Genomic DNA, 22,510 nt, shown 5'->3' on the forward strand with positions numbered 1-22,510 from the left:
GGTGTGGGTGTGGGTGTGGGTGTGTGGGTGTGTGGGTGGGTGGTGTGTGGGTGTGTGTGTGTTGTGTGTGGGTGTGTGTGGGTGGTGGGTGTGGGTGTGGGTGTGGGTGTGGGTGTGGGTGTGGGTGTGGGGTGTGGTGTGGGTTTGTGTGTGTGTGTGGTGTGTGTGTGTGTGTGTGTGTGTGTGTGTGGTGTGTGTGTGTGTGTGTGTGTGTGTGTGTGTGTGTGTGGTGTGTGTGTGTGTGTGTGTGTGTGTGTGTGTGTGTGTGTGTGTGTGTGTGGGTGGTGTGTGTGTGTGGTGCTCATGTGCAACCATATGAATAGATGCTGTCATGTCATTGCACAACACTTCATCTGGCTTCCCGAAACCACCTTCGAACGACATGTCGTTTGAATCCGGCAATCACACGATGTTATCGTTTGTGTTTTATCCCAGCGGTTCTCCTTCCGAGAGAGCATTTGACATGGGAGTTTGGAACTCTAAATTCACAAAATAGACGAAGTAGATCTTAACATCCAGTGGGAAAAAAAATACTACCCCGTCAAATTCAAGCAATCACCGCAAAGCAGGGGACGCAAAATGACAACCATGCTCCGCATCATGTTATAATTTTGATCGATCGAATGCATTTGACGAAAATGTTAAACTTAAGCGGTGATGCTATAGATGTGGATAAGATCATAATTGTTTATCCAGGATATAAGGTTTTGAATTAGGTTTTCTGCAAGCCGCTTTTTTCGGTAACTTCCGTGAAACAAGCCCGAACGATCGGCCAGGTTATGGTGATGATTTTAGCGTCACTTGTGTTATAATCGCTCTATTATATTCGCAGTTTTGTTCTTAAGAATTGAACCCTGGCGGCTGCAATAACTATCAATCAGTTGTAGTAGGCCAACGATGCAGTTGCGGATTTTTCTCACTTAGATCGCAAATTGGTAAAAATCGATCGCACGCGAATTTGTCGCTAACACTTTGCAGACGACCAGTTTGATCTTTATTGAAATGTCAGCATACGGCTTGAAAGATTATTCTTTCTTACACAGGGCCCCGGGGTTGGATTACTGGAATGCAGCTAAAGTGCCTCCGAAAAGAATGCGTCAATATTTACTTTTCAAGTGACTTCAATTCGTAGCTGTTTATTTCAAATAGTTAGCCTGAACATGTTGGCTCCGATGTGCTGCTGATTGTTGGTATTTGTTGAAAGCAACTGTCTGTAAATTTACAAATTACTGTGCAGTTTTAAAAACCTCTGTGACGTTTCCAAATATGTCACGCAAACCTCTTGCGGAAATGTGACTAGTAGTACCCCATCCAGACACTCAACAGACATGACGATTAACGTTACGCTATCGCCATCTCACGTCGTCTGCATTCAAGGGCTTATTTCTGTGATTAACGGACATATGAGTTTGTAACCGGTTGCTGAGCATTGCTAGCAAAAGATCGGAGTAGTTTCCCAACACGTGGAATCGCTGCAAAGAAACCATGACGTGCGAGGACTGGATTTCTGGAACGAAGTGCTCTTGCTCTCAGTTGTCGCAAGTGTGCAGTATTGGCCAACGCGTATTAACATGCAGTATCGGGCTTGGTGAGACCTTGTCTTGAACGTCGTCTGTGGATCTGTGGTAGGACGTCGCGCAGCGCAGGATTTTTCACGTGTGACGACGCCCCGGTAAACCGGTCCTACCTGTGCTTGTCCCGCGTGCTGATACCGCATTAGTGGACGTCAATTACTAGAGCTTTTGAGAGCTGAAGAAGGAATTATTTGTCGTGAATCCTTTAGTGTCTGTGCTGGTGGTTTTACTTAGCGCTAGGCCAGGCCGACATTATACATTGAATAAAGCGGGAGATGCGGTTGGTACGATTTTCCTACATTCTGAAGATACGTCAGGTGTATTCCGAGTACTTGTGAACTTCCAAAAAAGTGACAAGGTTACGGCAATCTGCCGTTCCCTTTCATGTGCCTCTGATTTGGCACAATTGCACAAAATATATCCAAGATGATTGCTTGACGTATGAAATCATTAACCACATGATGTTCGTTCTATCGAGATAACGCGATAAACAACACGATGCCATTCGCCACCCGACCTCAAATCACATCTCTCTGTATATAATAAATCTGTATATAATAAAATATAAAAGATTTGATATCAATGAATCAATGACATTTCCCACCACCCGGGCTTGAAACCGCGGCACAGGCTACAACAAGGTGAGACAACGCACGATCACAGATCTGAGTCAGACCGGACTCGGAGTCGATTGCCGACTACTGACCTTTTGGGACAGGACACTAAATGAGCTTGGACTTGGGGACATGGACTCCGACTCGGACTCGCGCCTGATCACCTTCGAATAGGACTCGGACCTCTCGGGCCATTTGATTCGGACACGGGCTCAACAGCAGTGACACTAAAGTGACTTGGGATTGGATTTAGTGACCCGGGACTCAGAAATGGTACCACAAAGCATGTAACGCGCGGGACTCCGACTCGCCTTTGGGACACCTCACCTCCGACTCACCCAGGACTACCAGCACTAGTCAAGACTCGTCTGTCGACTAACAACGATGTTACAGCTTCCCACCATGCACCTAACCCCACGTGACCGATCAAAACGCGGCCGTGCAATCAATACTCACGCTCTACCTCGATGACCGTGGAGCGGCCGAGCGATATCCAGATCGGCGTGTACTCGCCCTCCCGGCGCATCTGGCTGAACACGCCCCGCGGAGTCACGAACACCTGCAGTTTGTTGGTGCTCGGGTCCGTGCAGGGGCTCAGCCGCTGCCGATCGCCCGCTCGGCCCCACTTTGTCGCGTTGCAGAGCGCCCTGGGGGTGCCGAGCGGATAACAGTCACGCTCGGGGCGGATCAGGGTAAGGATGGGCGATCTGCAGGACCCCATCGCCGAATTCATCACCTTGGACGGCCCCATGGTGCAGTGTAGGCGAATCGTCAGACGGCTCCGCCGCGCTAGACTTATGCTCGATTCGACCTAAATCGTGAATGGGCTTACGGACCAGTCGTTTTGGGGTGAGCCGCGAGCTGAGTTGGCTCGTTATTAAAAAATGTCGCTTATGAGCGATGAGCCGAAGATGATTTTTTGTAAACTGTATCAGCTGAATCGTAAGTCGGTCATTTATTGCAACGTAGTGCGTTCATCCATTCAACTGGCTCTTGTCTTGAGACTCGGCTTACTCGACCAATATGCTGGTCAGTTTGACGGTGCGCGCTGTCGGCTGCGTGCGCAGTCACGTTGGCCAGCGAGTCAGGCGGCGCCGGCTCGACCCCGGGGGTTGGGTGCCTAAGCCGTAAATAAAAGGGCATTCCGAAACAGATGCAGAGCTAGGTGACTTGACGCCTTAATTTCATAGCGCAGGTAATCAGCAGTGAGTTTCTCAGGAGGTCGGGTGGTAGAGGAGATCAGAGCAAGTAGGAAGAGTCCCGACGCTGGCTATCTCTGAACGTAGTCATCCGTCGGACATGGCAAACTTGCTCGTCTCTAAGCTCCGCCACGATATCGTCCTCCGTCATGAAAGGGAGCTCAGGCGCAAAGATAGTGCAGTTAGTGATGTTTCGTTCGTAGTGCATGGAAACTTTTACTTGTTGGCCACAAAACTCAGTTGTTTTGAGCAGAGCCTTGATCTGCGCGCAAATGGTTATCTTTATGATGTATGTTGTATGATGTATGTTGCATGGTGTTGCATGTTACATGTTGCATGATGTCGCCCCCGTGATCTAGGGGAAAGATGATGGACTCGCAGTCCAGTGACACTGGGTACAAGTCCCAGAGCGGGTGCATTGTTTGGCCCGCCTGAAATGGAAAGATCAGCTGGCAACTGGCCAACGAGGGTCAACCGTGCCTGGGCGGCCGTGTCGCAGCATTGTGCGGCACGTAAAACCCTCCGCGTTCCTGTCTGGCGCAAGGGCGGAGGCAAAATTTTCCGTTGAACTGAGTGGTAAGACTTGGGTGGTGGGTTCAGGGTACACGCAACCAGCTATGTTTAGCAGGTACTGTGAACCCAGTCACCCACGCAAACCATTCGGAACAAATCTATTGTTTTTAAAAATGTTCTATGCAGGATGATGTAGGGGTTGTTTTTGTGATACGTTTACTGGTGGTTCAATTTTTAATTCGCATCGGTCACAAATAACCTTTTTCGTGTTTTTTTTTTGGTTTTTTTGGTTTTTTTCTGGCCATCAAAACAAATTCAAATTTGTTTTGATGGCCAGAAAGCGTTAATTTCCCAAAATGATGCATTCTCAGCACAAGGTCGAACAACAACGTAAGAGCCGAGAGGATCCAGAATTGGCTCAGAGGGCAGGCGAACACTGGTCGTTGTCGAGCCAGTGTCAGCATCAAGGCGAACAGGCGTTGGATTGGTCGAAGTCAAGCGGGGGTCGGAACCAGGGGCGTTGGACGGAGACAGGTGCCGTCCGTATTCCTTGACGGGAAGCACGTGAATTAATGGGCAGGGGCTCGTGATAGCCATCAGGTAAAGCGGCGGTCAAAGCGAGGCCAACGGCACCTCCGTGATCTATGTCCAAGGGAGAGTCAATGTCTGAGGCCGAGTTCGAATCCGTGTCAGTGCCATCCTCCTTCCGCTTGCCACGCTTCCCCATAGTGCAAGAGCGCAAAGAGAGCGACAGAAACTAAGCGGACAGGTGTGTGTTTTGAGCGAGTGCGAACGGAAGAAGTGACGAGAACGACGAAGAGAAAAGAAGACTCCTTCACAGACAGCCGCAACAGGAGCAACCGCTCTGTGTCAGGACAGTCTTGCCAGTCAGGCGAAGCCAGTGAATGCGTCGACCATGTGTGTCAATCACGAATCACGTTTTGTTCTATATGATGTACGATGTTGGACGTGATTGTTGATTGTTAGTTACTACGTCAATGGGGCTAGCCATCGGATAAATATGCAAGAACACCAAGATTAAGGGCAAGAACACAATCCCATGACGTTTGGCTCGGCGAAAACTTCCAGCACCGTACTGTACGAAGAGTTTGAAGTCCTTCAATTGAGTGCTAAGGTGGCAATTTTGCACGGCGAGTTTGGCAGCACCATAATTTCATACAAACGTTCCATGATACAATCAATCAACGACAAATTTAGGAGCACAATAACTAAATAATAAAATTGTGTTGACTTGGGCTGCCCTTCCACTTAAACGTATACTAAATAGTTATAAGTGAGTTTATGTCATCCTATCTATCTTTTGAATGCGGACCACCCCACATAAAAGTTGTTGTGCGGTCGCTCTTGTGCTGACAGCTGACATCTCCTTCAGCATGCCAAGAGGTGCTGATTAAAGGATTCACCAAGCAAGCACTACTCATAATGTCCATTCTTAGTGGAGCAAACATTGTTACTTTGATAACGCCATTGAACCGTCATCTCTGCGTTTCCTGAGCGTCAATGACTGCAGCATAAGAACTCAAAAATAAATGCCTTAAACCCGGGAGCGCAAGGCCTTCCTATGTATATATATATATATATATATATATATATATATATATATATATGTATGTATGTGTGTGTATGTGTGTGCGTGAGTGTGGTGTGTGTGTGTGTGTGTGGTGTGTGTGTGTGTGTGTGTGTGTGTGTGTGTGTGTGGTGTGTGTGTGTGGGTGTGTGTGTTGTGTGTGTGTGTGTGTGTGTGTGTGTGGGTGGTGTGTGGTGGTGTGTGTGTGTGTGTGTGTGTGCCGGGTGGTCACCAGTGCATATCGATAGATCTAATCAGTCAAATGTCATACCATGTTAAATAGGTAAAGGTGTTTTTGCAGCGGCCCGCCAGCCTGTAAAAAACCAACAAGTCACGTCAATGCAAAACACAGCGCTATAAAAGCCTTCAAAGCTGTAAGATGTCTGCTGTTACAGATTAAATGGCGCGATGTAAAGGTCATATGTGGGGCCAAAACGTGGCGTTTTAACAGTCTTGATCTGGTGCGACCTGACTGAAGCAACCAGACATACAACAACGTACTTCAGAGTGATACGTTCAATAAAACTAGCTCATCAAGACCCTTTGGAAGTGCATTTTCTGCAAGAATTAAGCGTTCCTTGTCATTTCTGAATAAAATATTAACTACACATCCTCGAGAAATGGGCGACAGATCCTGCACCATTCATGCAATAAACCTCAAATTTTGACAGCATGCGCAAACATGATGTAAACTAAAGTAACCAAAGTTTCAGCATCGCGTCCAAGATATCGGAAATTATTCTAGAATATCCTCAGGGGACCTCTGAGGTTCCCCTATAGGGAGAGGAGTACCACGAGTAGCCTGGTGTACCACGATAAGCCTGGTGAATGTTTCAGCTGCAGCGGATTGGTGCAAAAAAAGACATCCTGATCTATCAGAATCAAGTTCTTGGGCCAGGTTAATCTAAATCGCAACCAAAAACCATGGTTATTGTCATCTATAAAATATCAGGTTGATGTGTGATGGGACTGATGACGTCTCCGATCATGAAAATCTGAAAACGCCTCTAAACTTGGTGAGATAGCGGGATGGATCCTGGGCCTGTATTGGCCGTAACAAGGGCAAGCTTAGCCCCATGAGTTTCATCACTTGCGTTTTCCGGGTCACATGGCCCGCTGTAAGATGATTATCTTGACCAAGGGTGTAGTTCATGCGTTCCTATTCAGTGAGTGAAATGTTCAGCCGACTCAACTTGGGCTCCAGACCCCGCTCCCCGCCCCCCCCCCCCCCCCCCCCCCCCACCCCCCCCACCCCCATCTCCAACCCCCAAACTTTGAGAAGAATATAGGCCAAAATCGGTAGAAACTCGGTTGTGGGTGCAATTGAGAGAAAAAATTTCGTCATTTTACACTGCTCAGTCCTCTCCCCTTCCCCAAGCCCATTACAATGAACAACACCCTTGATCCTGACGGCAGTAATTTGTTCGCAAATTGTGGCACGTGCAAATGAAGATGGAAACGAGAACAATCACCCACGACAGCCGTGTTGAGCCAGCACTCACCTGTTCAAATCGAACATAATTTGACGTCGTTGGGGTGCAGCTCCCCTGCTGAAGTTTAACTGATACCTTGCACACTTCGGAGCAAATCGATTGGATACGGTAGCAGCGTCATCATTCCGGCGTGTAGTTTCGCCATCCTTCTGATTGCTGCCGCTGCTGAAGGGTGGCCTTATCTTCACATAATCTACAGCATTGATGGCCATCATGTCTAAGAAGTTCTCCAACGTTATGTTGTCTGATTTTAAGTAACCAATGCCTTGAAAAGTGTCCGGGGAGTAGTCAAGAAATGTTCCGTATTTGGTTCCAAAGTGCTTGGTAAATAACTCATATGAGTGTGACAAGACAGCATGCTTGAGATATTCTTTTTCAGTTTGGTTGTGCGCTTTGGCTAAAGCCGTTGTCATGTTCGGAATACATCCCACACTTTGTGCTCGGTCTATTTTGTATAGAAGATCATCCGACACCCTCGCGAACTTGCTCCGATGTAGACATGCATTCATTTCCTGAAACACTGCGTTGAACTGACTGTACTTGGCTGATCCTTCAAACAGTTGTGCCTCCTTGAATCTCGAAAACTTCCGGTAGCTGTTCCCTATGTGGAGGCCCGCTATGGCGTTCAGTGTCGGCAAGGGACATAGTGTTACGTCAAGGTCTCCGAAGCTCCATAGGCCGGATGGGACGAGGACCTGAATCACAGACACGGGATTTTCTCATTTGCATACTTCGACTTCAGAAGCTGTAGAAAATCGTGTTCTAAATATTTTCAAATGTAGCACAAGAGCCGCCAGTGAAACTGTGACAACCGCGCTCACATACTGCATCTACAGGGAGAATTGGACAATGGTAACGTTAGCAACATTATTTTAATAGAGCCTGACCTCACCGAAATTTGAAGCGTTGGCGAGTGAACAACACGGTATTGTCTTGTTGATTGTATACTTACGTCTAAATCTTGACTTCGTGCGTATTCTTTGGCAGACCGATTAGTTGCCAATAGCACTACACCTAAGCAAAATCCCACAAAGAGCAGACGGCAGATGTGATAAACAAATTCCGAGCAACATCCATTTCGAAATTGCGATCTTTCTGTAAACAAATAATTGTATGTTAGCACGAGGTGGTTGGTGCGTGCAAATAATGAGACCAAGTTATTTGATTAGATAATTGCACGAACGGTCAAAGAAGGTGCTGAAGAAATCCATTCCTTTCCATGTCACTTACTTCCAGCCATATTTCCTTTCGGCTACTTATTAGACGTCCGCTGCCTCATGACCTGGATACTTGACACATAAGAACGGTTACGGAAATGATGTTGGAGTGGTTTTAACACTTTTACACATGCTTCATGTTGGCAATGCTTAATTACATCCACATGGTATGGGAAAGATTCATAATACATTCACCCGACAGGTATTACAGAATTCGCCAAACATTCCGTGACATTTGAACTACAAAGTAGACGTACGCCACAAAAACCGGCGCGGCAGATATCTAAAACAGATATCCAATAGCTTTCTAGATGTTAGACTTGATTTTTTGCCAGCTATATTTTCTCATTGCTCGTGGCATATTCAATCTGTCTTCTCCAAATTGACGATGCTATTCTATGGCAAACTTTGTGTCGCACGAACAGCTGTCTAAGTGAAAAAATCATCTTACTTTGTGTTTTCTTTGTTTCGAAAATGATGCTTACTACCTAGATTTTGTTTCAATTTAGACTGTGTTTTTTCAGATTTTCCTTTTTTTAGGTCTATTGTAATACTGAAGAAACAACCGGACGCCTTATTTCATGACAGTAGTGCCCTGTGGTATGGGCGTTACTCACGACGGAAGTCTGATTGCCTTTACAAATGATAGTCCCATCATACAGAGCAAACAACGCGGCAACCATTCAAAGCATATTCCAAAATAGCTCCCGAACCGCTGGGCTTAGTCGCACCAAACCTTTCATAGCTGTAGCCAATTAGGTAGCGAATCTTTTGACACAAGAATAGATGTACCTCGAAAATTCGTTGACCTATGGCAGGTTACAACCAAGCCATGGCTGTCACTGAAGCCAGTTCCAAAGGATCCGTTCAATTTGATGCGACAACTGAGTGTTACACGGAGCCACACGTCATGGAGATGGTTCTTTTGACAACAATGCAAGTGACCTTGTAGTTGCGTCTATAACCATTGTCTTTGCCATGTAAGCAGGTCAGATCGAGGACAAATCAAATAGTTTGTTTCCAAGGTCCTTGCGGAGCTGCTGGGGTACCCTGTTATGTTGGGAGCAATTTGTAATGTTTTGCGGCGCCCTTTCAATGTCATTTAGGGGGCATTACAGCACACATTGTCTATTATTACCCTCACATCGCATTCCCTGACAGATATTTCTGCATCTTCGGCACAGGGACGTCAGATCTGTTAAAGGAGAGGGGTGCGAAGTACCGTCGCTGCCTTCTCCCTCCAGATCCGCCTCTAACTCTTAATAGCGAGCCATCCCCATAGACTGGGGCAGGGCAGGAACTAGAGACGAAAATTGTCTTCCTGCCATTCCGCCTCATCTGACCCGTAGCAATACGACGACTTCTGCCCAGGAAGTGGGCCAAATATGGCGGGGTTTTGCGGTCAAAAATTTAGCAAGTGCAATAATGCAGTTTTAACATTACGTAAGATCCAACCCTATCACAAACTCACTATGCTGTCAAATAATACAATAATGAAAACATGGCATTCTGTGCGCCATTGCCTCCACGCGACTCCGTCTTTCTTGGGAAACACTGTAGCCAAAACTTTTTACCCATGAATGCCATGGTGTTGATGTCAGGTTTTTTATATTTCAATAAGGTAGAGCAGTTCTCAAACCCAGTTGACATAGCTAATTACATGAAAGGAGTGTTCAAGGTGAAAGCAAAGCGATGAAGTGATCCTCATGGACGGATTAAACCCTGCAAAACCGACGCGCTAATCGGCCTTAAGCTCGCTGTTTCGGCCATTCGTACACTAACATTTTAATCCTAGCCACCGAGACTTTTGGCATGACCAGGAAATGACATTTAGTTCAAGTGAAGCTCCCGAAAAAAAATGTTTGACGTTTATGACGCATTGTATTTCATCGATATTTGTATCTTGTTTATTGCATTTACAATTGTATTGCAACGGCTTCTGATAGATTTCACTCTAGATGGCAAGTAAGACCTTTCCAAATTTCGTCGGTGACAGAAAAAAACGCTTTTGCACTCTTGATAAAAATGCTCTTAGCTTGACAGACATCTTAAACCTTGGTTTAGACAGGGCCGAGTATGCCATAGTGCCCAAGGTTTTGGGGCGTGGCAAGGTTGTGCTCCTGATGGGGTAAATCGAAGTAAAACGCCTCTAAAGTAGCATAATGGTACACACCCGCCGGGGAATATAATACAGCTATATCTATATGAGATGTACACGCATCTACAATGTTGTATTCATCAGGCTCCAGGCCTCGGCACGCTTCCTGAAGCTTCTCGGACGCCTAGCTTTGGTGTGTAGACGACAAGTGACGCCTTCCCGAATGCGTCGTGGGAGTGTCGGTTAGCCTGGACGCAAAGGCTCCGGGCGGCTCTGCGTGCCTGATACGGACAGCATGGCGCAGTGATGCACGCGCGCTCTCACCGGCATCAGCGGACTGACGTCTCGGTGACTGCTGACCGCTGCGGCTCATCGGTCCGCCGCCTCTGGCGGTTCTGCGTGCCAGATACGGACAGCATGGCGCAGTGATGCACGCGCGCTCTCACCGGCATCACTGGACTGGCGTCTCGGTGACCGCTGACCTCTGCGGCTGATCGGTCCGTCGCCTCCGGCGCTCTGCCGCACAGGAGCATCCTGGCGCGCGCACTAGTAACGCACTGCATCACGCAATCCCCTCCCCAGAATGCGAGTTCATTGGCAGCCCCTCCCCCCCCCCCCCCCCCCCCCCCCCCTCCTCCAACACCGAGCGGACTACACGGTCCATTTGCCGTATCGCTCAGGAGGACGGCCACGCCTCTCACTGCTGCGGCGGGGTTGGGTCACGCGCGCTTCTGTGAAACGATTCGTCATTACATCAATGTGTTCAACGTCTTAGCATTTTCAGAAATGTTATTTTCAGACCCTGAGCCGTTTTTCTGAGGTCCAAGCCTCTGAATTCCACGTGAACGCTGGCTGTCTGTTGTGCCATTTGTCGCCATCATATTTGCCTTTGTCCCCGGGTCTTGTCACCATGGTCCGTCAGATGCGGCTGCCTTGTTTCCACGGGTTTCAAGTGATGGAAATGACGTATGAAGCCATAATTTAAGTTGTACTCTTTCCTGGCACGACATGTGCTCCCTTGTCGGCGACTGGTCGCTACAAGTGGCCCGTTCCAATGGGGATGATCTTCTCCTGACGTTTTTTGTGAAATCTTCATGGACACACGTTTTCCCAGAAGTTGAAGGACCATGTCTGCCTTTTTTCCTAGAATCTACTCATCTCGTTTTTTTCTGCCTTTTTCTGCTCCCGTCTGATTATATCCTCGTGAACTCTCACCAACGTTTTTGCCAGGTTTCTGGTCCAGGATTGCTGTGCCGAAACGACGCTTTTAACTTTCTTCTGTTCGAGCTATCTCAGGTGTGTATGGCGTCTCGAGGCCAAACTGGAGAAAAAAAAGAACTCTCAGTGGATTGTGCTAAGTTGGCATTTTTTATCTAACAACACTACTACCTTTGCCCCACTCGCATTCCGCCTACTGCACATTGCGACGGATCAGGGTGCCGATTGTCTTTTTCACCCATTCCGCTATGTCATTCAATTGCAGATGAAGTCAGAGGTGCCGATTGGATTTCAAATTGCTGGAATTCCAGATAGTTTCAAGGATAAATTTGAAAATTAAATGGAGAGGGATAAACAAAGTTGAGGATTTTTTGGACGGCGTATATCATTTGTAGCGTCTGAAATTGGCATGCATCTCAACTTATTCAATGCTGTTCGTTTTCGAAACCATTCGATTCTGGGACGTAAACAAGGTTTTCATGAAGCACACAAGAAAAAACTACTTTTTTCAAACATGACATTTATCGCGTACATTGCGACATATTCCTTGCTAAGAATTCGTTTACCGTAGGTCAGGTCAGAAGTCGCCGAACTTAACGAAGTCCAAAAGTTTTGCTTTCAGACAACTTTCAGATAACTGAGTTATCAGAACGTGCCACGCCGGTTCCTGCGAAACCTTATCATTCAGTACGCCATTTCCCCCGATTTACTGTTGAAGCTGCACTGGTGCCATTTACAGCTATGCCTTTTCCATTTATGTTTAATCCCAAGAAAACGTGCAGATTGGTTGGGTTGGTCTTTTAAGGTTAGCGATGTCATTTGTCGCTTGAGTTTTCCTTAGCGGAAGTGCTGTCCTGAAAGTCACGTCCTGAATGCCGTTGCCGCAATTATCAGAACTGCGGTCATGGTCCACGTGGTGGTGCGTGGATGGTCAATGTGTATGGTGTGCGACTGCTGTTTTGTCGTGATTATGTACATACCCCCCCCCCCCCCCCCCCAGCATTCTTTTGTTGGTTGATGACTCCAAGTCGTTCAGCAGTCCGCCCAATTGCACTGAGACTGGGTCACAGCTGTGACGGATGCTGTAGGTCTGACGTGCCCGGCTGTGAGAGCAAGCTGGATGGGCCTCATCGAAACGGACTGTTTCGGTCAGTGTCCTGCTGTGACAGATCCGTGACCCTGGCATCCTTCCTGGAGACATACTTTCTACACTCTTTGTATAGTTTGTCACCGAAGCACAAGTCCCAGAAGCAAATCGGCGAAAATGACGGGATAGACGTCACTGCTTGGTCAGCGGGAGCCTTGGGCTTCACTGCGTGTTGTGCGTGGTCGTGTTAACGCGTGGTTCGACGAGCGCAGCTGTCCAAAATGTGCCGAATTGAATATCTCTTTTTTCACTTTGTGTGTCTTTGCCCATTAAAAGGGGAGACGACGCCCTGCATTTGCGCGCAAAATATGTACAACCGTTATTGCTATAATGTGCACGACCGCAAAGAAAATACCCGCGCGCTCCGGCACAATGAAAAGGGTGTATGGCTTCATGACATGCATTGCACTGCCATGTATGTCCAATCGAAAGGCGAAGATTCGGAGACAGTCGGGACTTTAAGTTCTAAATGTCGCAGGTAAGAGCTTTGGAATTTGTGTAACCGACGTCTTTGACCGGACCTATGGTCGCCGGATTTTAAACTCCTATAGGAAATCAGGTATGGCGCATCCAACGTTGAAGGTCTCGCAGCGATCAGTTAAAAATGTGCTGAGAACTGGGTTGTGTGCATGCGATAATTATGGAATTTTTCGGATTTGACGACTTTTGACCTGACCCAGAGTCACTGAATTGTCTAATGCGACAGGGAATCAAATATGGCACGTCCAATGGTGAAGGTTTCACAGTGATCGGTGCAGCAGGCTCCGAGATCTGAGTTGCATGCTTCTGTATGCAAAATTTCCATTCGCGTTTTTTATACGTTTGATCTCAAGTCAGGTTATATTATTGTATCTTTATGACTTATCTTATTACACGAAATTGGTTGGTGACGGTTTCAAGGCCATCAAACGAGCCTTTTCGGAGAACAAGCGTGTCTGCTTTATATGCCTGTCTTTTAGACCCTGTCGCTGCATTGCATTTCACAGCACGCTCAAGAAATTTGACTGCCAAGTGCTAAGAGCCGGGAGGGTTGCTACAGTTGGGCCCGTTGATGTGTGGAGGTGGTGGAAAGGGATTGCAGCATTTTAGGCGGTGGGCACATTTCCAGTATTGCATAGGAAATAATTGTAGATACTTGCACAGGCCTCAGAACTCCGACGTGAGCCGGCGTGCATCTCGGTGGTTATATTTTGTGTGCCGCGGTCGTGTTTCTGCGTACGCTGCGGTATACTTGAGTGAAGTACTTGAAGAATCCCGTGCTAACTGCCTGTAGTCAATGGGCTTATCCTGTACGGAGAGATTAAACTCGTAAGAATCTGTAAGTTTTATTTTTCTGTAGACAAAGTGAAGAATTTATGCTATGAGAGCCATTTTCTTCTCTAGGGTCAAAATATATGTGATAATATTTTTGTAGTTATTCAAGTTGGTTTGTGCTGTCCTTGCTTAAAAGTGTCTTAACAGCATCCCTTAAAACATTGACTGTATATATGCTGAAATCGGTGACAATGATCACAACTTAGCCCTTGGAGTCATGCCATGCATGCCCAGAAATTTTGACTAGGATGTTCTTGCTGGGTGGGACAACTTTGTTGTAAGCTTTATATTTTAGATCTGAGCTGGAGGGGCTGTAGCACTGAAAGGATTTTAGAATTTAGAGCAGGGCACATCTCAAATGTTTGCTCTGAGAATCACATTGTATGTCTAGGTCCACAGTTGGTTTGTATGTACAGATAAACATGTCATGCTAGCTATTTTTTTATGTTAACCTCAGTTTGATGGTATCATTATCCATTCATGTGCATCTAATTGCATGCCCAAAATTTGATATGGGGGGGGGGGGAACTTGCCCCTGTGGCTGTTCTCCCTTAGATATGACCTTACTGCCATCATGAAGTATTATTTGTACAGCTTAAATCTGGTAAGGCCTTAATTGAGACCAAAACCTTCCAAAGTGGTAATATCAAAAAACCATACTGGGAGAAACAAAATCAATAAATATATCTTATGCAACTCTGCATTCAACACACAAACCAATTTTGTAATGGGCTTTGTCCTTTTAAGTTGAAACATGTTAGTATTGCCATAGTGCATCCACAAAATTTAATAAAAACAGATCATGATTTTGTTTTCAATTTTGGCATAATACTTGATATTTCTACCCTTCTTGATGGCTAGAAATACTTTGGGAGTATTGGTAATGTACAACAGTGACAAGTTTAAAGCTCCTAAAATTTGTGTGAAGGCAGGGACTACTGCTGCTTGTTCCAAGTTTTATTCATACGGGCTGTAAGCCAAGTTAGGTAACTTATGAAAGTTAATATTTTGGTAGATGTATTCACAGAGCAATGACAACCTGGCCACTTGATTGTACATTTCATACATCCTGTAACCCTCAAGGCTACTGAAGCAAAGTGTTAGCCAAATAGTAATGTTGCGGAATTTTGAGGTTTCCCAGTAATGATTTATCCTTTTTCATTTAAATGGAAAAATGGCCAGCATTTATCTGGCTATACAGGCTACAATAGAGAACTCAATATATTAGCATGAATATCATGCATGCACATGGCATGCCAGGGACAGGAAGTATCTGATAAAGCGACAGACTGCTATGAGTCGCTTGTTTTGTAGAAAACTGGGTTTTGAAAAAACTGATAACTGCTGTACTTCTCATAATTTTGCACAATCTTCTGTTTGAATTGAAAGTATTATACCCTGAAATATGCATGCATTCAAGTGATGCAGTGTGTGTTGTAGCATGCTGCTGACTACAAATACTGATATAACCCTTCCCCTTATCCAGGAGAAATTACAGAGATGTCACATTGCTTCAAAACATCACAGCTCATCAAATTTCCTTTGGGACTTGCCTCAAGATGTGGTACACTGGAGTGGAATTTCATCCATAGAAACAGCCAGGTATGAAATGTGGTGTGAGTGTGTGGATCAAGTGTTTTACCAACATGGTTTTGAAATGATGCCTTGCGTGGGTGTAGTGGTGTGTGGTGGGTGTGGTGGCGTGCTTGTCTGGGACACCAGTGGTACCAGGTTTGATTCCCTGTGGTGCCTGCTCTTCCTTCCAGGGTGAGAGGCAGGTGATGCCATCAAGCCTCAGTGGCTGAATGTGTTGTAAAGCCCCAATGACACACACACACTTTGCATGGGTGTAGGAAAAGTGGGGCAGGGATTTACCCCCCCCCCCCCCCCCCCCCCCCACACACACACTTTTCAAGGTGGGGGGGCCAGCATTGTTAACTCGCCCTCCCACTTTTTCAGACTTAAGTTGTGTTCAGCTTATGTTTGTACCTCCTAAACATGCATGCTGGTTTACCTAGTTCACCAACCATTTTCCTCCAGATGTGTCATCTTTTTTATTTAAGCATTGGTCATCACCTGATGTCACATCCGCGGGGCCAACGCCGCGTATACTATGGAGTTTGCAACACTGGACATGGAGGCTGTCGCTAAGATGTGCAACCATGCATGTTTAAAACAGTGTCACATAATTTTATGTCATAATCAAGTATGACTGAATGTTGAACATTTTAAGATGAACATGGGCTAGCCAGGTCAATATAAATTCAGAACCCCATTTCCATCTACAGTCGATGTTCAGGGCATCGTCAATATCTCTGAAGAACACAGTAAAAATCAGGAACTGGAGTCTGGGTGACAATTATTGGACCATCTGGACCATCTTACCACCTGACCACCTGGATTATCTGACCCCCTGGACCATCTGACCACCTGACCACCTGACCACCAACGGCGATCAGGGACGTTGTTGCGTCCATGAGGGTTCCTGTGCTGATCTGGAGCCAACGGCGCGGCTCAGACGGCCTTCCGTGTCAAGGAGGGGAACAATGTGATGGATGCATCCCTCTAAGGGCATTCGGATCGGCCAGGGGATTCCGCCCAGTGTCGCTAGCATGGCAGCCCGAGTACACCCCGCGAGGAGACGGAAGGACCCTTCAGCTCTTGACCAGAAACAGAAATGTGCCCCTAGTGGTCTAGTAAAGCAGTCACTTGGCCGGAGGAAAATGAGAGATGTCATTATTGTTAATAGAGTGGGTAGAAATTATTTCAAACACGAACAAGGTCATCCCATGTTTGCCTTTGCCGCATTTAGTCCTGTGCATAATCTATTAGTGAAACAAATTACATCAAAAGGTTTGAATATGCTCTCGTGCAAACTCAAGAGCAAGGACAGCGATGTCCTGGGCCGCAGTTTCGTAAAACCAAGTTATGGAAAGTATTCTAAATTCATTTGTATGATAATATGAGGTGCGTTCCATTTATTTTTGCATTATCTGGCATGATCACAGCATGAGTGATCAGTATGTGGCTTTGGGTGTTTTAGAGAGTTTCCTCTGCTGGATTGTTCTGGATGGTCTGAAAATCAGATAGACAGAGTCCGAAAGGAGTCGTAATGGTTGAATGCTGCACAGAAAAACCTAATTTGTACGAGTTGCATTGGTGACTTTCATTGCACTAGTGTACCTTCCTGATGCAAATTGTGTTCTTTTAGTTTGTTTTTGCTGTTTTGTATTCAGCACGAGCAGAGAACCCACCAGAAACAAGCTTTTAGGCTGTGAGCTCAAATCTAATGGGTCAGAAAAATGATGGCTGAATTTGATTGTCTGAGAGGTCGGGGCACCAGCCAATGTACCAGATGGTAACATTTGCTCTGCTTATCTCTACCAGCTTTCATTGTGTTAAGCTACGAATAGTTCACCAACAAGTGATGAAGTTATGTGTCTATAAGACATGTTTCTTGCAAAAAATCACCATTTGTAAATCTTACGTGCCAGATAGCTTGGCTAGGTAGTTCTTAGGGATTTGGGGGGCCTCAACTGCATGGTAAGATGGCGCCGTGATTGCGGGTGGAAGAAAGTGTGCAAGACGTAGTACCTCATATAGTATAGACCTGGAGCAGGACTATCTCTTCGCAGGAGCTGCAGTCTCCCCCACCTCAAGTCATCCTGCTCCCCTCTTTTGGGCAGCTTCCTTAAATGGAATGTTCTATATTTTTATGGGGTTTTGAACTGAAATAGGCGTCTTGAAGACCTTTCGGTGCAGTCCACGGTCCTGCCCTTCCTAAGACCTCAACTCCTCTAGCTCCTGAGCCGTTCACTCGCCCCCAAAATAGGGGAGAGCTTTCAAGGCCACCTTGGCATTCACGACGGCATAATTACGCTATTTGAATCCCGCCATTTCATAAGCCATGCCATGATGAGGGCCGAGAAAGATATGGTCGAGTCCTTTACATCTGGCGGTCGTGAGCACGATTTCCAGATATGATGGCCGTCAACTGGCTCGCAATCAATGTTGTGCAAGGTGCGATAGCGGAATCAAACAATGACGTTTCGAATAGCATATTTACTAAACAGAGCAATCGTGTTGTCTTGGGCAGTCTTTTCTTCGTTTGAGTATGGCTATAGTTATAAGTGAGCTTGTTGCATCACATGTGATGCTTGCCTCAATATCTTCAAATGTGGAACATTCCCTGTTGCTTTCCGTTTAAAACAGGTGAGCCCCATAGTTGCGTTCTATGTTTCATTTTTCTCATGTGTTTAAGTTGCGTCATGGTCACCCTCCCCATGCCCATATTCAGCTTTTCTTCCAAAGGCACGCGAACAGCGTCGATCGTTGTTACGTTCTGTTCGTCGCGTGACTGCGGGCGGTTGCCGGCAGGGGCCGCCGCCGCCTGCGGCCGTGGCCGCGCTGGCAGGGCGTGTGCGACCATACGGCTCGCTCTGCTTGAGCACGCCGGCGCTGGCGGCGGCCGAGGCGCGGCTGCCGGCGCCAGCGCCGCCGCAGCACGTGGTGCAGCACGTGGCGCGGCTGCAGCTGCAGCTGGCGGCGCTGGAAGCGGCGCACGCGCTGCAGACCACCGGCGACTGGCGGCAGCTGCGCGCCGGCTCGCTCAGCGCCTGCGAGCGGCGGGCCTTCAGCCTGCCGCTGCCGCCGGCCGACGGCCACACTCTCAGCGGCGCCGACAGGCCGGCGGAGCGGCCGCCGCCGGCCGAGCGCCTCCCTGACCGGCCCAACCCCGACCAGTTGCGCGCCGTCGAGGCCAACCTGCTGCAGAACGTGAGTCGGGGGTGGCTGTCAAGCCGTCTGGGCGGCCAGGCGTACGCCTGCTGACGGACTACTGTCCGCTCCTGCCCGGAGCGGCGACCGACGCGGCTCTTGCCCAGGGCCTCTGCGCGTTGTGTTGTTTCCTGTTAAGCTTGTGTTTTTTAATCGAATTTTTTAACGTTTGTTCAGTATAGCATTTTAGGTAATAATGCCATGGTTTTCATGCGTCTGTTCTGGACCTAAAGTTACGTCACTTCCCCGATGAGCTGTGACCTTATGACAAGAGGGTTTCGTGGCCTTATGACAAGAGGGTTTCGTGGCCTGCGCGTTTTATGCCTGGCCATGATCCAATGTGGTCTTGAGCACACCGGTTGCACGGCCTCGTTGATCGTCACTGCTCAGCATTATTGTTTTGCCACGCGCTGTTTGAAACGTTGGCAGGACTGGCCTCGACCACGGTTAGATCCATTCAATCAGCTTCCTGCTGTTCCAGCTCCCGCGCATTTTTGTCATGACGCAAGACTTCTCAATCTACCACAAGGACCTTGTCTTCGACAACAGAATACGTGGAACGAAATCGGTGTAAGTGGTGACATGCCTGTGGTGCGCATGGTTACGCATCCTGCCAGATCAAATCAGATGTTTAAAAAGATGAAAGCGAGGGATCAAATCCATAAAAGCTGTTAAATCTCGTGACGCTCATGTTCCTCCTCATTGCAGCACGATAGAACCTGTTATGCGTCCTTTCAGCAGCGCTGGCGTTCATTATCGGGGATGCAAGCATGTTTCGAAAACGAGTAGTAGATGTGTAATTCCCCGTTCGCCGTGGCTGGAGATCTCGCGTGGTGGGCGGCCGGTCGCCGTGTGACGTGCCACTCTCGTTGCAGGGGAATAGTGCCGTACATCAAGCAGTGCGCCCTTGCTGCGGATAGTGGGGCCACATCAAGTTCAGCTACGTGACGCTGCAAGTGCTGCAGAGCTCGGCGCATCCTGAGGACGACTCTATCCGCATCCGCTGGAGGATCCGCGGAGTCAGCGCCCTCAAGTCCATGTTGATGTTCTGGAAATTCAACATCTTTAAGCTCCAGAACAGCATTGACGAGCACGGCGTGGAGTGAGTTTTTCGTCCATCGAAAATGTTTGAAATTTGATGTAGTCCAAGTTCTGGAAGCTCCCCGCAGGAAAGCCGTACCGAAGTGCTGAATAAAAAATGCCAGTTCCAGGCCCGCTAATCGTTCTGTTTTTACTTTCAGTTGGTATGACGGCTACTCCATATTCCAAGTGGGTGGCGATGGGAAGATCCACACGCACATTGCCGACAAGGTATGCCAACAAGCTGGTTAGTTCGAGGGTGTGGGCCAGTCCGCCTAGTTTGCGGGACCGGTGTGGGCAAAATACGCTCATTTTTGGCGCACATTCACCTTTGTGTGAACACTCGTGAGCCCGCTGCGTGTCATCAGCTGGTGTGCGCGCACGCGGTGACCAGCCGCAGCGGGCCCTCCAGCTGCCGTGCTGCCTCTCTCACGGCCGGTGGCCCGGCGTGCCGCAGGTGATGCCGGACTGGAGCCGCGAGCTGGACTCCAAGCCGGCGCTGGGTGGCCTGGCCGCGCTCGTGTACGGCCTGCTGCCGGGAGCCACGGCCGGCGCCGAGCTGGGCCAGCTGCTGGCGCTGGCCGCCCGCCTGGAGCGGCTGGAACGCCAGATCGACACCGCCCTGCCGCTCAGCGCCTCTCTTTACAAGGTCAGGGGCATATGTACACGGCTTGGGTGCCAGATCGACACCGTCCGGCCGCTCAGCGCCGCCCTGTGCATGACCAGGGTCACAGACACGGAACTCAGGCGCTAAATCGACATTGGCCGAGCCACTTGGTGTCATGTAACTCCAGGCCAGTGTCATACACGGCTCACGTTTGTTATCACACACACTGCTCTGTGATTGTGGGGGTCATGTTTACGCTGCCCAGTGGCGCGTAGCCCGGGGCTAAGACCGCCCGTGTCCAGGTTAGCGGTAGTGCTTTTTCCTGCTCTGTGCTGCGTAGTACGGGGTGTTTTCAGACAGGTCATCCAGATGACACGGGTCAGCCACCCACGCACCGTCAGTAAGGTCGCCGCTGGGGTTTGAGCTGGGTTCATACATGCCGGCATTGTTCAGACTGCCGTTTACCGCTTGTTTCCCACAACGCGTTCTCTGTTCCGTTTCCGACGTTTCTCCTTGGCTCGTTTTTTGTGTTCCCGCTGATCATATTTGTACTGTGACTCGTGAATCCCCAGTGCGCCCACCTCCGACCATTTCCGTGGTTAGCTTTACCTCATCGCTTCCCGACTTTGCACTGCAGTGACGGCGATGTTTACCTTGCTGATGGCCGGCACGGGGCCGTGACCGCCAGGTGGAGATATGTGTGTGCTGTAGTTTTGAAGGTACACCAAAACACTTCCTGAATGATTGTCAGTGTTCTTTCGTGTGGGTTTTTGGATTCTCCCAAAGGATTAAGCGTATTACATGGGAATAGTGGTAAGGTCAGTTTGTCACACATGATACTCAGTTCTCTGGACCGTAGCGTCACATGCTTGCGATTGTCACATGCGTAGCCCCGTCTGCGTACGAATGCGAATGCCTGCGTCATAGTCCACGAGTACGCTGTAACTGTGGTGTTCTTGCCTGACCGTCGCGTTGTTTTCGATCCGCAGACGGCTGGCAGCACCTGAGTCGGCCTGCGCCCGCCTCGGCGCTCTCTCCAGTATTTATTGTAGCTGACGGTCGAGCGTGGCGCGCCGTGTTCGCCACAGCTGCGCCGCCGGCGCGGGTCACCGCGGTCCGGTCTGTAGTGGAGCGTGGTCCGTGTCAGCCACAGCTCTGGTGCTGGTGCGACTGTGACCACCCGCTGTCGGGGGCGAGGTTCGCTCGCGGGGAATTCGGCCTCGCGGATGTAGTTTGCATTTGTTTGCAATCGAGAAGGCCGAGTGCTGGTGGGCAATGTGCGTTGATTATGTATGGCAATTTTCTGAAACGTTGACGGATGGCTGTCAAGACCTCTGGTCTTGGACCGTGGTAGTCTTTCAAGGCCCAGTGAACGTGAGCGGAGAATGGACTATATTGTGAAGTGTGCGACAATTCGTGTATACTTTACGGAAAGGACGGCAGACTATAATAGTTTGTTGTTGTTTTCGCCAAGTCGAAAAGACGCACCCTGTTAGCGCAGACTCTGAGTTAATAAAACTTTTGGAACACTTGGAGCAAATTTGTTGAATATCTTGACGCGTAATTATGTCATACTGATGAGATTGTGATCCATGACAAGTTCCGCAGGCCCTTCTACCAAACCGCTCCATGACTAATATGTCTTGATCATGTTATTTGGTCCCTGTTTTGGGCATGTCCTTTGAACGAAGTGGTCTCGTCAGGATGATGTTTGGAATGCTGGTTGGTAATCGCTTGCAAGAGCCGCCAATAAATTATCAAGAAAGATCGCGTTTCGGATTACCGAATGGATCAGCTTACGTTAAATCGTGGTGCAGCAACACACGAACATGTGTTTTTTGCCGCCTACGTCTGACACGCAGTGCAGCAAGCTGTTGGGAAACACGGCACCGCTTAGCAAACCATGTACTGCAGTAATTCCGAAGCATGTCGATTCTACAGAGATGGCGCGTGTTAGAACAAAACTTGATTGCGTTTTACACAGCATGTAGGGCCTACGCAGCTTTCAAGACGTTAGGCAAGGAAAGAAACGGATTTCGGTTCATTTGTCTGTAATACCATGTCAATAATAC

The 22,510-nt window shown here is 48.2% G+C and overlaps 1 protein-coding gene and 2 long non-coding RNA genes across 3 annotated transcripts; 2 read left to right on the forward strand and 1 right to left on the reverse strand.

Annotated features, from left to right (window-relative positions):
- Positions 1-7,374: 7,374 nt before the first annotated feature.
- Positions 7,375-8,302, reverse strand: LOC119114690 (uncharacterized). Its single transcript, XR_005096051.1, has 3 exons — positions 8,212-8,302; positions 7,934-8,076; positions 7,375-7,676 (listed from the first exon to the last, which is right to left on the reverse strand). It is a non-coding gene; the product is annotated as an uncharacterized LOC119114690 (long non-coding RNA).
- A 5,373-nt stretch (positions 8,303-13,675) lies between these two features.
- Positions 13,676-18,448, forward strand: LOC119114701 (uncharacterized). The gene is made up of 3 exons (XR_005096053.1): positions 13,676-13,753; positions 15,462-15,577; positions 18,353-18,448. It is a non-coding gene; the product is annotated as an uncharacterized LOC119114701 (long non-coding RNA).
- An 885-nt stretch (positions 18,449-19,333) lies between these two features.
- LOC119114700 (uncharacterized protein C6orf136 homolog) lies at positions 19,334-21,445 on the forward strand. The gene is made up of 5 exons (XM_037238718.1): positions 19,334-19,342; positions 19,672-19,853; positions 19,993-20,062; positions 20,289-20,342; positions 21,428-21,445. Exons 1-5 carry the CDS (start codon positions 19,334-19,336, stop codon positions 21,443-21,445), a joined length of 333 nt encoding a protein of 110 aa, XP_037094613.1.
- The last annotated feature ends 1,065 nt before the right edge of the window (positions 21,446-22,510 follow it).

Source organism: Pollicipes pollicipes, unplaced genomic scaffold, assembly GCF_011947565.3.
Source record: "Pollicipes pollicipes isolate AB1234 unplaced genomic scaffold, Ppol_2.1 Scaffold_2975;HRSCAF=3490_pilon_pilon_pilon, whole genome shotgun sequence".
Lineage (NCBI taxonomy): Eukaryota > Metazoa > Arthropoda > Thecostraca > Pollicipedomorpha > Pollicipedidae > Pollicipes > Pollicipes pollicipes.

Excerpts from the sequence above, each read along its gene's own strand:
- LOC119114700 (XM_037238718.1), top strand. Across the intron at positions 19,854-19,992 it reads ATTGACGAGCACGGCGTGGA|TTGGTATGACGGCTACTCCA; the intron begins GTGAGTTTTTCG and ends TTTTACTTTCAG. Across the intron at positions 20,063-20,288 it reads ACACGCACATTGCCGACAAG|GTGATGCCGGACTGGAGCCG; the intron begins GTATGCCAACAA and ends GGCGTGCCGCAG.